The sequence below is a fragment of the Rhinatrema bivittatum genome, chromosome 5 (genome assembly GCF_901001135.1).
Source record: "Rhinatrema bivittatum chromosome 5, aRhiBiv1.1, whole genome shotgun sequence".
Classification (NCBI taxonomy): domain Eukaryota; kingdom Metazoa; phylum Chordata; class Amphibia; order Gymnophiona; family Rhinatrematidae; genus Rhinatrema; species Rhinatrema bivittatum.
In genome coordinates, this window is record NC_042619.1 from 101,477,833 (window position 1) to 101,494,834 (window position 17,002).

A 17,002-nucleotide genomic window follows, 5' to 3' on the forward strand; every position below is an offset into this window, starting at 1 on the left:
CCTCTATCCATACCTTCTCCAGATTCTACCGTCTGGATGTTCATGCTCGGGAGGACACAGCATTTGCAAGGGCAATATTAAGTGGGTCACGGGCAGCCTCCCACCCGGATCGGGAGTAGCTTTTATACATCCCATTGGTCCTGAGTCCATCTGCTACACGCTAGGAAATGGAGAAATTACTTGCCTGATAATTTCGTTTTCCTTAGTGTAGACAGATGGACTCGGCATCCCACCCTTGGCTGCCGTCACGCAGGGCCCTCAAATGTTCAAGGGTAAGCCATGTTTTTCATTTACCTAGGGCATCCATCCTGCCGGGTGTCTACGCTTTCCGGTTGAGTACACTGGCGGTCTCCAGCTATAGTCAATCAACCAGTTCAAGTCAATCAAGTTAATCAAGTTTAACGTTTAAGCAAGTTATGAAGTTATCAAAGTTAACCAAATTAAGTTAATCAGTCAGTCACACATATATCCACAAGGCTTTTCGAGGTGAATACTGAAGAGCTGCACTTCCTGCAGGGGTATATGTACTAGGGGCTGACGTCAGATTGAAATCTGATCTGTCTCCAACTGCTAGCAGGAGTACACTATACCCATTGGTCCTGAGTCCATCTGTCTACACTAAGGAAAACAAAATTATCAGGTAAGTAATTTCTCCATTGCAATCTGTGTGGGATCCTTTGAGGTCCTTGAACCACTGATTTAAGTAATTCATTTGTCATTAACAAAAAAAAAAAATCATTATAGAGGTGACCAAGCCTGGGAAGTATAGGAATATTGCTGCTCCTATATTGATCTTCCCAGCAGCTGTCCTCAATAGTTCTGGTTTTTATTTCTTATAAGAGTCATCTGACAGTTTTGAAAGCTGCTTTTGCTTCCACATCAGTTAAAGTAAATTGTGGTACAGCCACGAGCTATATCTGATATGAAGAAAATCAACCACATTCAAGCATCAAACTTATCCATGTAAAGTATGAATTTAGTGAAGGAGATTAAAAATGGCAAAAAGGGGTTGTGGCAATATTTAAAAAAAAAAAAAAAAAAAAAAAAAAATCATGCACCTTATTTTTATTCCGGATAACCTTTTCAAATCAAATAAAATATATTAAACCAAAAATGGGAGGCCATAAGACTAGAAAGCCAAAGAAATGAACACAATGTAGCAAGTTCTTTGCTTTAATATTGATTATACTAATAATAATTGTCTCTTGATTTCAGCAATGGGCATAATCAGAAAGTTCACATGCACATGGTGGATCTGATGAGCTCTATTGTCTGCGAAGGAGATACAGTCTCTCAGGAGCTGTTGGATACGGTCCTGGCAAACCTAGTTCCAGCACATAAGGTACATTCTAAGGACTAACTAATACCAGCGATGTGCTGGAGGAGGTTCCTGACTATTCATGGATGATTTTATGGTGCCAAACATGGTCACAAATTAGTGCAGCAGAGTTGATGTGAGTTCCTTGATTAGAAATTGGCAAGTCTGGCACTTAGCAGACACCTGATAAAAAAACCTGTGTTTTGAAAACATCTGTGTTAAGGGTACAATGCAAAGTAGTGCATCCCAATGGAAATAGCATACAGCTATTTCCATTGGGATGCCAGTAATCAAAATGGCGCCGACGGCCCTTTGCCCTTACTATGTCACAGGGGCTACCTCTGCCATTTTTCATTACCTGCAGCTGACGGCCCAAGTCCAGGAGATTGCTCCTGGACCGCTCCTGGATCCCCGCTGGACCACCAGGGACTTTTGGCAGATCTTGGGGGCGTCAGAAGGGTGGGGGGTTGTAGTATATTAATTTGGCAGGTCTTTGGGGGGGGGGCAGGAGGGTGGGGGGTTGTTATGTAATTTAAAGGGTTGGGATGGGGGGGGGGGGGTTCCCACAGAAAGAGAAAGATTTCTGATTTAGGGAATGGACCAAAAATGGCCCTTCCCAGACCCAAGAACAAAATGGGGAGAAAAAAAAATATGCACTCCCCTAATTTGCCCCATAAGACGCACAGACGCCCGGGGACAGAGCCGGTTTAGCAGAAATTATTTTTTTTTTTAATTTTCCCCCCTCTGAATCCTAGGTGCATCTTATGTCAAGTGCGTCTTATGGAGCGAAAAATACGGTACTCTACGTTTACTCTATCTACACAGACCGTGCTGACCCCTCAACAGTGGGTACAGAACTGAACTAGGGCATTCCCCGTTTGATTTACCATACAAAAAAAGATATTTCTGGTGTCATCTCAGTAACAGCAACATAAACACTCTCCTACCAGGTGCAATAGCCCTTCTTATGAAAAAACAGTAGTTTACCATCAATAATGTCCTATTGAGAAAACACAACAAATAATATTGACACAAATGCCTACATGCTAGTAAAATACTTCACCTAGGTCACACACACAGAATCTACCTTCACCAAGTACAGAAAGACCATAAAGTACAAATATGGAAACTGGAATGGAAACCCAAAAAAGCCACTCTGCATTCAGTGCAAAACAGAAATATAGCATCTAACAGACTCCTAGGATCTGCAATAATGTACACAAACTAATGCGCAAAAAGTTACACCTGCGTTATGGAATGCACTCAAACAGTAGTAACCCTACCTATGAAAAGGCAACACTACAAATATTTAACCAGGCCCTAAAAACCAATATACCTCCTATTAGGAAAACAGCACAGAAACTAGAAACATGCAGAATATCTTTACCTGGGTCTCACACAGAGATCATAGACAGACCCTCACCAAATACAGAATATGACCATCAAGTTAATGTTTTTGTTTTTCTATTGTTGCACTGCATACACTCAGTCTGGCTTCTTGCTATTTCCAGTTCAGTTTTTGTTTCCACATTTCTGTTTATACATTACTCAAGAAGTAATATAAAATAATAATTCTAAAACTAGACATATAATAAACGTTTCAAAACTGATAGTTTACTGCAGATAAGGCACCTTATAAAAATTCGATCAGATTTGGAACCCTTTTAAGGGGTGGAACAAGATATATTTAGTATAAATAAAGGCATTTCTCATTAATTATGTTATGGTGAAATAACAGGCTTTTCTAAAGGATTTCAGTACTACTTTTGGTGTCCTGCACAGTTGAATGATATGGGGTGAGGGGTAGAATTATGGCAGGGGGCTAGCAATGCCTTCATTGTGTTACATACATACTATATATATATCTATATAGATTACTGGTATATTATAGAGGTCTGTTAGATTGGTTTATTTACTGTATGATTCATATCTTTGGTTGGATGTACATTTGCATAGGTGGGGGGATGTGTGAGGGGTCTTTATTATTTTGAAAATTTCTATTCATGGACCTTATTTATATCATTGTTGTGAAGGTCAATAAATCTTCAAATTAAGGACAATTAACTTTCTTTTTTTTTTTATCTCCTTTATAAGGACAACTAACCTTTTTGTTTGGAACGTTCTTGGATAATCTGGGTAAGGTATTAGGAGCTGTTGTCCACAAAGACCTCTATTCCATAGTCCTTGGTTTCTTCCAGATCCTGCAAACTTTGTATGAGCCTGCAGCAATCCTGGTAGATTGGATCCTGTAGGATCTACAAACAAGAATGTAAGAGAATCTTGCACCCCAATAGCTAGAAAACTGATCTTAAATAGTTTTGCAAACCCCAGGGTTTGTGTAGTTCAGCTACCATACCAGTCTGTGGTAGTAAAATTGGCACTGAAAAGGGCAAACAAAGAAGGCTAGGATTTTCTTCAACATTTCACTGGCCAAGGACCCTCGTCTGTTAGATAACTTTGGGAAGAAGGTTTTTGAGTGCTTGATGCTTAATGTCTGCATTGCAGCGCACTAGTACTACATGATGCAATACTTATGTTATTGTGTCAAAAAAGCTGAAACCCTTGCTAGAGTTTACTGGATGAAGAATGAGCGGACTATGAGCAGGCTGTTCTGGATGCAAAGGAGCGAGTGTGCCATTTTCTTGGCTCCATATATGAATTATTTTGAAGCATGCCAAATGGCTTGATTGAGAGCCAGCAGTTTGTGAGATCACGTTCATGAGAAGTTGGCTGATGTGCCCTTCTCTGGTGAGAATCTCTTCAAACCCTCTGCTTGGAGTCCCTGAGAATTTGGGAATAGCCTTGCTGCAAGCAACCTATCTTCCCAGGATCTCCCAACACATTGGCAGTATGTGTAGGCCTTATGTGAGCGGTCTGTGGATCAAACCTTGGTAAACAGGTTGCCAGTTTTTTGGGGTGACCCGTCAATCGATTTATTCATATCGGAGGACAAAAGGAAAGTGGAAAGATTCTGTTCCATTCTTAAAATCAAGTTGTGACATGCTCCAGATACTTTTCTGCTCAAATGGAAAGCAGATCTATTGTATGATTTTCCACCATTTCCTTTGGTGGCCAGAACAATGCAGAAAGCGTTCAAGGATTGGACACACTTTATCCTCATTGCTCCTATTTGGCCCACATAAGTGTACTTTCAGATCTCATCTGGTTGTCAGTCAGCCCGCCATCTTTCTGGATTCCAATCCATCTTTAACTCAGGAAGAGGGTTGTCTGTCATCCAGACCATTTCTCTCTCAACTTGATGACATGGATGTTGAGTGCTCACCAATTTCATTGCTGTCGTTATTCAAGGAAGTTGAGGCTATTGTAATCTGTCAGGCTTCAACAAAAAGAACTTAGTTTTTAATGGAAGATGTTTCATTTTGGTGATGGAGCAAGTTCCTTGGACCGGTTTATTTGTAAGCCAAAGGAGTTGCTTTAGTACTTATTCTCCCTCTCCTCCTTGAGTTTCAATACATCATCAGTGAAAGTGCATCATGGTGCCAATGCGTTTTGCTGTGTTCAAATGGATGACAAATTGATCTCTATACATCCTTTATTGTCAAAGTTCATGAAAGAAAGGCTTATGGCATACTGGTCACCAAGCTGTTGGTGCTATGGGATCTCAATGTGATATTGGTGCAACTCATTAAGGAAGCCTAATGGTTCATAAGGGACCTTCAAGTTGCTCACCTGGAAAGCAGTATTTCTAGGCTCCATTACGCCTGCTTGAAAAGTCGGTGAGCTTCAGGCATTGGTTCATTGCTCCCTGTACATGCAGTATTTCCACAACAGAGTTGTACTCTGCACTCGCCCCAGGTTTCTGCCAGAAGTGGTTTTCTGTCAGTAAGCAGGCTGAATTAGCTGTTAAATCTGGGTGATGTCCATTTAATGGCACCAAATGGACCTCCCTCTCTTAGCTAGAAGAGGATTTTTTCTAGTAAGTATGTGTGAAAATTCCTGCCTGAGCATTGCCTAACAAGTTTCCTTAATCCTTTTTTTTTGTCTGTACATCTTTTTTCTTTTCAGTCATTCTTTTCATTGTTTTCTTTGCTTATTTTTGTTTCTGAAACCTTAATTTCTCTGTTTTTAAGATTTTTTTTTTTCTTCTGGCAACACCCCTACCTCTCGCAGTAGTGGATTTTAGGGTTGCTACTCTATTTCACTGCTCACCGTCTTCAGCCTTTCACAGCGTTCTTATTTATAACTGAACTCTATTGAAGCTGTTTCTTTGGCTAAATTTCAATTCATCTTCTGCGAGAGACTCTGGAATTTAGACCCGGTCTCCTGCTCTAGAACTTCAGAAGATGTAGAAGCATCCAGGCTTTGAAATGGAAAATGCACCCGATATCTGTTGGAAATTCTGCTTGGAACATGGCCAACAGATTCTGCATCCCACCTGGTGGGTTGGTGCTTATTCTAACTGGCAGGCTGACACACATTCTGGTTGATTTATGGCCGATGTGATGCAGACATGGTCTCACTTCACTGGCCCATCTCGAGTGCCTGGCCAATGAGGCTGAAGCAATCCCTGGCACTGCCATTAAATATGCTGTCTGCGCTGCCAATCTAATTTCTACTGGCTGGCACTACTAATGCAGTGTCTGTACTGATGACAGTGGGAGCACTGAGAGGAGTCGTGGCTGGAAAGAATCAGTAAGTATTGCTTGGAGAAATTTTTAAAACTGAAAGTATTGGGGAGAAGTAAACTATTGGGGTATATTATTTAATGTGTTTGTGTGTTTTGTTTTAAATAGGTAGTCAGAAAGTCAGGCAACAAACAGAAGTTTGTGAATTAGGAAAATGTGGGAGGGAGGTTCTGGAAGCCAAATTTAGGCTCTTTGGTAGAAAGCTGAAATCTGGAACCTCCAGGGTAGCATTCTCTGAAATGCTTCCTGTTTCACGTGCAGGACCCCAGAGGCAGGCAGAGCCCCGGAGTCTGTGTGTGGATGAGACAATGGTACAAGGAAGAGAAATTCAGTTTTGTAAGGAACTGGGGAATCTTTTGGGGAAGGGAGAGTCTTTTCCAAAAGGATGGGCTCCACCTTAATCAAGCACTACATTTTCAAAAGAGAAATTTTGATAAAATGAGAAAAATAGTTAGAAAAAAACTGAAAGGTGAAGCTTCAAAGGTAAAGTGTGCAACAGGCGTGGACAAGGTTAAAAAGAATACTATCCTAGAAGCACAGACCAGATGTATTCCATGCATTAGGAAAGAGGGAAGGAAGGCAAAACGATTACCGTCATGGTTAAAAAGAGAGATGAAAGAGGCTAGTTTAGCCAAAAGATCTTCATTCAAAAATTGGAAGTAGAATCCATCAGAAGAAAATAGGATAAAGCATAAGCATTGACAAGTTAAATGTAAGACAATAAGACAGGCTAAGAGAAAATTTGAAAAGCTGGCCATAGAGGCAGAAACTCACAATAAAAGCTTTAAAAAATATATCTGAAGAAGAAAGCCTGCGAGGGAGTCAGTTGAACTGTTGGATAATCAAGGGGTTGAAGGGGCATATGGAGAAGATAAGGCCATTGCAGAAATATTAAAAAATTTCTTTGCTTTGGTGTTTACTAAAGAGGATGTTGGAGCGATACCCGTTACAGAGAAACTTTTCAGATCATCTGAACCAAATCATGGTGACCCTGGAAGATGTGGTAGGCTTGATTGACAAATTGAGGAGCAGTAAATCACTTAGACCGTATGGTATACACCCCAGGGTTCTGAAAGAACTAAAAAAAAAATGACATTTTTGACTGTATTTCAGTTAATTTGTAACCTATAATTAGTCATCTGAGATACCTGAAGACTGGAAGATGGCCAATGTGTGTAACCCCTATATTTAAAAAGGGATCCAGGGGTGATTTGGGAAATTATAGATCGGTGAACCTGACTTTAGTGCTGGGAAAAATTGTGGAAACTGTTATAAAGAATAAAATCACAAAACATTTAGATAGACATGGTTTGATGGGACACAGCCAGCATGGATTTACCCAAGGGAAGCCTTGCCTCAATAATCTCCTATATATTTTTTTAAAGGGGTAAATAAACATTTGAGGTGAATAAACATGTGGACAAAGGTCAACCAGTAGATGTGGTGTATTTGGATTTTCAGAAGGTATTTGACAAAGTCCCTCATGAGAGGCTTCTAAGAAAACTAAAAAGTAATGGGGTAGGAAGCGATGTCCTTTTGTGGATTGCAAGTTGGTTAAAGGACAGGAAACAGAGTAAGATTAAATGGTCAGTTTTCACACTGGTAAAAGCTAAATGGTGGAGTGCCTCAGGGATCTGTACTTGGACCGGTGCTTTTTATTATATTTATAAATGATCTGGAAAGGGGTACGACGAGTGAGGTGATCAAATTTGCAGATGACACTAAATTATGCAGAGTAGTTAAATCTCAAGCGGATTGTGATGAATTGCAGGAGGACCTTAAGAGATTGGAAGATTGGGCTTCCAAATGGCAGATTAAATTTAATGTGGACAAGTGCAAAGTGATGCATATAGAGAAAAATAACTCTTGCTGTAGTTACACGATGTTAGGTTCTATCTTAGGAGTTACCATCCAGGAAACAGATCTAGGCGTCATAGTGGACAATACATTGAAAACGTCAGCTCAGTGTGCTGTGGCGATCCAAAAAGCAATGTTAGGAATTATTACGAAGGGGATGTCATAATGCCTCTGCATTGCTCCATGGTGAGACTGCATCTTGAATGGTCACCGCATCTCCAAAAGGATATAGCTGCACTGGAGAGAGTGCAGAGAAGGGTGACCAAAATAAGGGGCATGGAATGGCTGCCCTATGAGGAAAGGCTAAAGAAGTTAAGACTTATGTTTGGAGAAGAGATGACTGAGGAAGGGGGGGGGGGGGGGATATGATAGAAGTCTACAAAATCATGAAAGGACTTGAACAAGTTAATGTAAATTGGTTATTTACTCTCTCAGATGATGGAAGGACCAGGGGCACTCCATGAAGTTAGCAAGTAGCTCATTTAAACAAATGGAATAAAATTCTTTTTCACTGAGCACATAGTTAAGCTCTGGAATTCATTGTTAGAGGATGAGGTTATAGCAGTTAGTGTAACTGGGTTTATAAAAGATTTGAATAAGTTCCTTGAGGGTAAATCCATAAACTGCTATTATGGTAATTAATAAGCAATATAAGCTTGTGATCTGTCTAATATTTAGATATTTTCCGGGTACTTGTGACTTGGATTGGCCACTGTTGGAAACGGGATGCTGGGCTTGATGGACTAAGAACATAAGAACATGCCATACTGGGTCAGACCAAGGGTCCATCAAGCCCAGCATCCCGTTTCCAACAGTGGCCAATCCAGGCCATAAGAACCTGGCAAGTACCCAAAAACTAAGTCTATTCCATGTTACCGATGCTAGTAATAGCAGTGGCTATTTTCTAAGTCAACTTAATTAATAGCAGGTAATGGACTTCTCCTCCAAGAACATATCCAATCCTTCTTTAAACGCAGCTATACTAACTGCACTAACCACATCCTCTGGCAACAAATTCCAGAGTTTAATTGTGCGTTGAGTAAAAAAGAACTTTCTCTGATTGGTTTTAAATGTGCCACATGCTAAGTTCATGGAGTGCCCCCTAGTCTTTCTATTATCCGAAAGAGTAAATAACCGATTCACATCTACCTGTTCTAGACCTCTCATGATTTTAAACACCTCTATCATATCCCCCCTCAGCCGTCTCTTCTCCAAGCTGAAAAGTCCTAACCTCTTTAGTCTTTCCTCATAGGGGAGCTGTTCCATTCCCCTTATCATTTTGGTAGCCCTTCTCTGTACCTTCTCCATCGCAATTATATCTTTTTTAAGATGCGGCGACCACCATGGAGCGAGATACAGAGGCATTATGACATTTTCCGTTTTATTCACCATTCCTTTTCTAATAATTCCCAACATTCTGTTTGCTTTCTTGACTGCCGCAGCACACTGAACCGACGATTTCAATGTGTTAACCACTATGACGCCTAGATCTCTTTCTTGGGTTGTAGCACCTAATATGGAACCTAACATTGTGTAACTATAGCATGGGTTATTTTTCCCTATATGCATTACCTTGCACTTATCCACATTAAATTTCATCTGCCATTTTGTTGCCCAATTAAATGTCAGTGCCTCTGTGCTGTGTGTGATACTAAGGCTTGGCGACCAACAGGTCTACAAACCTAGGTTCCCTGTACGTACCAGGATCATTCCAGACTGTGGGTTATGTTCCCTGTCCAGCAGATGGAGTTAGAACCAAAAATTCCCAGGGGAGGACCTATATAGCCACGCCTCCCTCACCTCAATCCTCAGTATTGTTCTAACTCCAACAGATTGAGCAGGGGACGCGGTGGTCCCCAGCACTTTTCTAGTTTTATTTTCTCTTTGAGGAATCAATTAAATAATATTAGATAACTGTTTTCTTCTAAGGGATAGTTTCTGTAGTGTTCTGACAGGACCACTCCGTTCAAAGAGAGACACTGTTTTCCAGTCAGGAACTTGCTGACAGGCTGTGTTTTTTGCCTGTCACTTTATTTCTCTCTTCCTATCTCTTTGTTTTTTCCTCTTCCTTGCCTGGCTAGAGTGTGGTAAGTGTTGTTTTTATTTCATTTACAGTCGTTGGTAGGAACAGGAATTTGAGGGGTGAAAGTCTGTAGTGCCGACCGCTCCCCCTAGCCCTGGAGTTTTCCTTTTCCCCTCCTCCCTTTCAGGGAGTGATTGAAGTTCCCGCCCTGCAGCTCTGCGACGACACATTCCCTGGAGCTGCTCACCGTCGGGACGGCGTTTTTCCCCGACGGTCTCTTGGGGACGGTGAGGGGTCCGGAGGCCGAAGAGTTTTATTAATTCGCCGCTTCAGTTGTTGCCGCGCGCCGCAGCCGCCCCTCCCCCTCCCCCTCCCTCCCGCCACGATGCAAAAATCGCCGAACGGCTCCGGAGCTCGGCACGGGCTTCAGCAGACCTCAGAGGGATTTTCTTCAGCTTTTACCTGAGGGGGAGTATGGCTTACCTGGTAGGCAGCTTGGAGGAGAGTCGGACCGCGCTGGCAGGAAGCGGCATGCCCCGTTTCCCCTCAGCGCGGGAACGGCGGCCATTTTCTCAGCTGACTCGGAGGCAGCTCTCTGAGAAGGACGTCGACGCTCCTCTCCAGGTTTCCTCTAACAGTATGGAGTTTCGGAGCGCAACAGACCAGGGCAGGCAAGGGGACGATGTCTCGGGGGGGGGGGCCCCTCATCAGCACTTCCCGCTTTTTCGCCAGAATTCATTGTTTTAATGCACAAGGCATTTTTACAGAGCAGGGATCCGAATCTTGGAATTTTGGGTCCCCCTCTCCCCAAACTGACCTGCTTGACACAGCTTTCGACGGCAGACCCTCCCTTAGGGAGGGCTTCTTTGCCCACAGGGGGTGCGGGGTCCACTCAGCCCCCCACCCCCCCGTGGTTCCTTTACCGCGGCAACAACCGTCAGGGGATCCATGGCAAGATCCAGATGCGGATGATCCCTCCCTGGCGGCCCAGGTAGAAGGTGACGACCCGAGGGTCCTCCGCATTTTTCAAGCAGCGGAATTGGATGATCTCATCCCCCACATCCTCCAGGAAATGGACATTGACCCTCCTCCGGATCCTGTGGCTCAGGATCCGAAGATTAAGAAAGGGGATCCTTTCCTAGCGGGCTTACGACCTCTAGCGAAAGCTTTTCCCATGCATCACAACATCTTGCAATTGATTTCAAGGGAGTGGGATACTCCTGAGGCCAATCTTCGAGTCGTTCGAGCCATGGAAAAGTTATACCCTCTCCCCACTGATTTCTTGGAGATTCTTAAGGTTCCTGCTGTTGATTCAGCGGTATCCGCAGTCACGAAACATACTACCATCCCGGTCATGGGCGGGACGGCGTTGAAGGATGTCCAGGATCGCAAGCTCGAGGTTTACCTCAAGCGTATCTTCGAAGTTTCAGCGTTGGGGATGAGGGCTGCTATCTGCAGTTCCCTAGCACAGAGAGCAGCTCTGCGTTGGGTACAACAGCTTCTCACTTCCCAATCTTTGCCACAGGTAGAGACTATTCAGGCTGATAGACTTGAAGCGGTGGTTGCCTATGGAGCTGATGCTTTTTATGATCTGTTAAGGGTCCTCGCTCGTTCCATGGTGGCGGTGGTGTTCGCTCGTCGTCTTTTGTGGCTACGCAACTGGGCAGCAGATGCTTCGTCTAAGACGCGCCTGAGTTCCCTTCCTTTCAAGGGTAGGTGCCTATTTGGGGAAGATTTGGATCAGATCATCAAATCTCTTAATGAGAATGCGGTGCACAAGCTACCAGAAGATCGTCCACGTTTTTCTAGATCTTTTTATTCCTCCAGAAATAGGAACCGGAATCAACTGAGGTCGCGTCCTACTAGACAGCAGACACCTCGGGCTCCTTCTACACGATCACACACCTGGAACCGGTCCTTTCGAGGGCGCCGCCACGGTAAGGATACTCAAGGGGCAGGTCCTTCCTCGAAGGCTTCACAATGATGCCAGAAGGACCCAAGAGGGGATCCCCCACCTGGGGGGTCGCCTTACTCTCTTTTACAAGGAGTGGGCCCAAATTACGTCGGATCAATGGGTGCTGGACATCTTAAGACAAGGCTACGTATTAGATTTTGTACACGAACCCCAAGATTGTTTTCTGTTTTCTCCTTGCGATTCCCGTCTCAAACAATTAGCAGTCCGACAGACTCTCGATCGTCTGCTACAGCTGGGGGCGATAGTACCGGTAGCGGCCTCCGAACTGGGAAAAGGTCATTATTCAATCTACTTCGTGATTCCCAAGAAAGAGGGCACTTTTCGACCTATCCTGGATCTCAAGACGGTCAACAAGTGTCTCAGAGTTCCTCGTTTTCGTATGGAAACGCTCCGTTCAGTGTTAGCAGCCGTGCATCCGGGAGAATTCTTGGCCTCTTTGGACCTTATAGAGGCATACCTTCACATCCCGATCCATCACCATCATCAGCGCTTCTTACGCTTCAAGATTTTGGGACAGCATTTTCAGTTTCGTGCTCTCCCTTTTGGTCTGGCGACTGCTCCGCGTGTCTTCACCAAGATCATGGTAGTGGTGGCGGCGGCGCTCCGCAAGGAGGGTATCCTTGTACATCCCTATCTAGACGACTGGCTCATTCGGGCGAAGTCGAGGACGCAGGGTTACCGTGCTGTAGACAGGGTAGTACAGCTTCTTCAGTCTCTGGGATGGATCGTCAATTTCTCAAAGAGCAAACTGATACCGTCCCAATCGCTGGATTTTCTGGGAGCACACTTCGACACCAGCCGAGCCAAGGTATTTCTGCACCCGGACAGAGCTCGGGCTCTGCGTGCTCAGGTAACACGGTTCATGGCATTAGTTGCTCCCACGGCGTGGGATTATCTCCAGGTACTGGGAACCATGGCCTCAACAATCGATTTGGTTCCGTGGGCCTTCGCTCATCTCAGGCCTCTCCAGAGGTCTCTGCTTTCGCAATGGAACCCAGTGTCGGGAGATTTTCAAGCAGTACTGCCCATCCCGGATGTTGTCTTGCTCAGCTTACAGTGGTGGCTGGACCCTCAACAATTAGCTCAGGGAGTGTCTCTACAGAACCCGGATTGGGTGGTCGTCACCACAGATGCCAGTCTCACCGGCTGGGGGGGCGGTCTGTCAGGACAGGTCTCTCCAAGGCCGATGGACGATGGAACAGTCCACTTGGCCCATCAATCGGCTGGAGACCAGAGCAGTCCGTCTAGCGCTGCAGGGGTTCTACCCATTGGTACGCAGTCGAGCGGTTCGGATTCTTTTGGACAATGCAACCACAGTGGCGTACATCAATCGCCAGGGGGGCACCAGAAGCCACCTAGTCTCGTTGGAGACCGAGTTGATGACATGGGCGGAGCTACACTTACAGCGGCTAGCGGCTTCGCACATAGCGGGCGTGGACAACGTCAGGCAGATTTTTCTCAGTCGACAACACCTGGATCCCGGTGAGTGGGAACTCTCGGAGGACGCAATGCGAAGGATAGTACAGCGTTGGGGGAGACCCCATGTGGATCTAATGGCAACCGCGACAAATGCAAAGGCCGCCCGGTTCTTCAGCCGCAGGCGAGAGCGCGGCGCGGAAGGAGTCGACGCGCTGGTTCTTCCCTGGCCTCGACAGTGTCTCCTGTATGTCTTTCCTCCGTGGCCTCTAGTGGGCAAGGTTATCCGACGGATAGAGACGCATCAAGGTCCGGTGATCCTAGTTGCACCAGAGTGGCTTTGTCGACCATGGCTTGCAGATGATCTCAATCTGGCAGTAGACGGCCCTCTTCGGCTCAGTCATCTGCCACGTCTTCTTCGCCAAGGACCAATATTTTTCAAGGAGGCAGATCGCTTCTGTCTTGCGGCTTGGCTTTTGAGAGGCGTCAATTGAGATGGCGCGGATATCCAGAATCTGTCATCTCCACGCTCCTGAAAGCTAGGAAGACATCCACGTCGGTTACTTATGTCAGAGTATGGAAGGTTTTTGAGGAATGGTGTGAGTCAAAATAGATTCTACCAACGCAGGTCTCTGTGACACATGTCCTTTCCTTCCTACAGGCTGGTCTGGAGTTGGGCCTTGCCTATAATTCTCTTCGTGTGCAGGTGGCGGCGTTGGGAGCCTTCCTACGTAGTAATGACAGGGAGCTCCTGCCCTCACATCCAGATATCCTATGTTTTTTAAAGGGGGGTAAAACACTTGAAGCCTCCAATTAGACCACCTTGTCCTTCTTGGAATTTCAATTTGGTACTCCGGGCTCTATGTGCACCGCCTTTTGAGCCTCTGACTTTGGCCACACTCAAGGATGTCACCCTTAAGACCATCTTCCTGGTGGCGATCAGCTCAGCACGTCGGATCTCTGAACTACAAGCTCTATCATGTAGGGAGCCATACCTTCGTTTCACGCCAGGGGGAAGTATCCCTGCGGACAGTTCCATCTTTTCTGCCGAAGGTGGTCTCTACTTTCCATCTCAACCAATCGATAGAGCTTCCGTCATTTTTATCCTCTGATTCTTCTGACCTGCGTCGGTTGGATGTCCGACGTTCTTTGATACATTATTTGGAGGTTACTAATGAATTTCGACTCTCCGATCATTTGTTTGTCCTTTGGTCGGGACCCAAGAAGAGTTGCATGGCATCCAAACAATCAATCGCTCGCTGGCTGAAAGGAGCGATTATAGCCGCATACATCGGAGTGGGTAAGTCTCCACCTTTAGCTGTTAAGGCGCATTCTCTCCGCGCTCAAGCGACGTTGTGGGCGGAAAGTTCTGCAGTTTCTTCTCAGGAAATCTGTAGGGTGGCCACATGGAAGTCTCTCCACACTTTCGCAAGACATTATCGTCTAGACATTCGCGCGCCGTCATACGGGCAGGGCTGTCCGCGACCCACCCATGATGGGGAAGCTTTGGTACATCCCACAGTCTGGAATGATCCTGGTATGTACAGGGAAAAGAAAATTATTCCTTACCTGCTAATTTTCTTTCCTGTAGTACCATGGATCATTCCAGACCCCTCCCTGGTTTTGGGGGTTCTTTGTGGGCCATCCCTGCTTTCCTGTCTTCACAATATTTTCACTCTGTATCTCTAGTTATTGCGAGCTGTGTCTTTGAACACAGTGCTGTTTGCAAGTTCTCAGTTACAGTTTTTTTGAGTACAAGTTAGTTGCTGTCACTTACAGCTGTTATTTTTTTCTCTATTTTTTAGATTAATTGATTCCTCTGGTTCTGTCTCTTCTCGTCTTGGCTTTGCTAGTCCAGTTACTGAGGATTGAGGCGAGGGAGGCATGGCTATATAGGTCCTCCCCTGGAAATTTTTGGTTCTAACTCCATCTGCTGGACAGGGAACATAACCCACAGTCTGGAATGATCCATGGTACTACAGGAACGAAAATTAGCAGGTAAGGAATAATTTTCTTGTCTGAGCCAGGCAGGAAAACCTGCCAACCTCCACAGACTGTCTCAGGAAAGAATTCATTAGAATTTTCAAGCTAGTATCGCGAGGAGTCATGTCCTCATCCTCCTATCCTCCCACCCCACCTAGGGGATACAAGAAATCATAACAGGTAAGGGGAGGACTGCAGTTTCAAGGAGGAAGTCTTTGTATTCTCTTTGTGTACCCTGCTAAATGTTTCCTCTCCACAGCATTTGCTTGCAGTGGAGCCCAGGACTATATCCTATGATGTAACCAACCCTCTGCCTTATTATTCATGTCCTGGGTTGTTCCCTCTCTTCTCAACTTGCTATTGCTAGAAGAATTTTCCTACCTATGACACTTAGATTAAATGCTCTTGGGACAAAGATCATACAGCAAAGAATTCGGTGCTCTGTTAATTTCTAGAAACAATGGGCAAGCCAGCAGACACTCCAGTTCATAGCAGCCTATGCAAATTCCAAACTAGAAATCTGGGAAGGCTCTATTTCAAAGGCCACAGTTTCAGTGGAGTTGTATCTCTTACTTGTAGATTAGGATTTTCTGAAATGTTTGAACAGTTGTTTAAACATAGTTGCCCCCCCTCCCTCCCTTTTGTTTTTAATGTTTAGGTTTCTGCCCTCTGATTCTCCATGATAATAATGTTCTTTGTCTTCAAGCTCACCGTGTGAATATCATCGCATGAGCGTTACATTGTCCAGACTTCCACAAAAGCCGAAACCTTTTATTCAGCCCCAGAGGATGGCAGAAGCATACCCCCCACCGCTCCTAGTTGCAAAAAGGTGATCTAAGTCCAATTTTTATCACCATAGCAATCAACTGCTTCTATCTAAGCTTGCAGTAGGCCTAGATTGTGAGCTTGTCACTTTCAAGCTGCTGTGTTAGCAGACATTCTTGATCTGGAAGAGCATCACCTTGGAGAGGCTCTCTTGGTCAGGGTTGCCCAGGTAAAAAGAAAAAAACCAAAACAACCCAATAAACATGTCTCGACATGCCCTGATTCACTTTTGGGAAGACCGTCTTGCTAGTGACAGCATATTCCTGCTCCTGCTTGGTAGCTAAAATGCAGGCAACTAGATACACATTACAACTCCATTCTACCCTCTGTGCTGAGTTTTGATCACTATACATAATTGTAGTTCAGTCATTCCAGTCAGAGGCAAATTGTAGTCCTGCATGGAGAAATGCAGCAATATCATCAGATAACTCCTGTGTTCATAGGCTGTAGTCTACATATCATTCCCATTTCTTATGGCTGCAACTACTCCTTGGCCTTCAATCCAAATCCACCTCATGTCATGCTACTCCATCTAGAAGTGATGTCATTTCTCCACTAGTTAATAGAACCAGTCCTTTCTCATCATCCAGGCCAGAGATTTTACTCTCGATTTATTTTTCGCATTCCAGGGGCCTGCTACTCATACTTCATTTGAGGCCTAGACATTAACATTGGCAGCTCGCACAGCCCTGCTCCCCATGCTGTCACCCAGCCCTGAATGCATGCCTGCATGAATACAGGAATACAATCAATAATAATACCAGGACACTGTGTTGGGAAGAACAGTGCGCAGCTTTGACTAGTGTTATAGACCGGGGTGGATAAACTCTCTGAGTTGTGGCCCCTCTTCCATTTATGCAATTGGTTGGCCCCCCCCCCCCCCCAAGATGGGTTACTACACACACGCACACACGCACACACGCACGCACGCACACACACACGCACACACACACACGCGG

The 17,002-nt window shown here is 44.9% G+C and overlaps 1 protein-coding gene across 7 annotated transcripts in view; it reads left to right on the forward strand.

Annotated features, from left to right (window-relative positions):
- The window catches only part of PDS5B (PDS5 cohesin associated factor B), a 644,248-nt gene that overhangs the window by 135,074 nt on the left and 492,172 nt on the right, over positions 1–17,002 (forward strand). For all 7 annotated transcript variants that reach the window (XM_029602667.1, XM_029602671.1, XM_029602673.1 and 4 more), the window contains one exon: positions 1,216–1,342. In XM_029602667.1, coding sequence (XP_029458527.1) covers positions 1,216–1,342 — 127 coding nt within the window. The remainder of the gene's footprint in view (positions 1–1,215; positions 1,343–17,002) is intronic.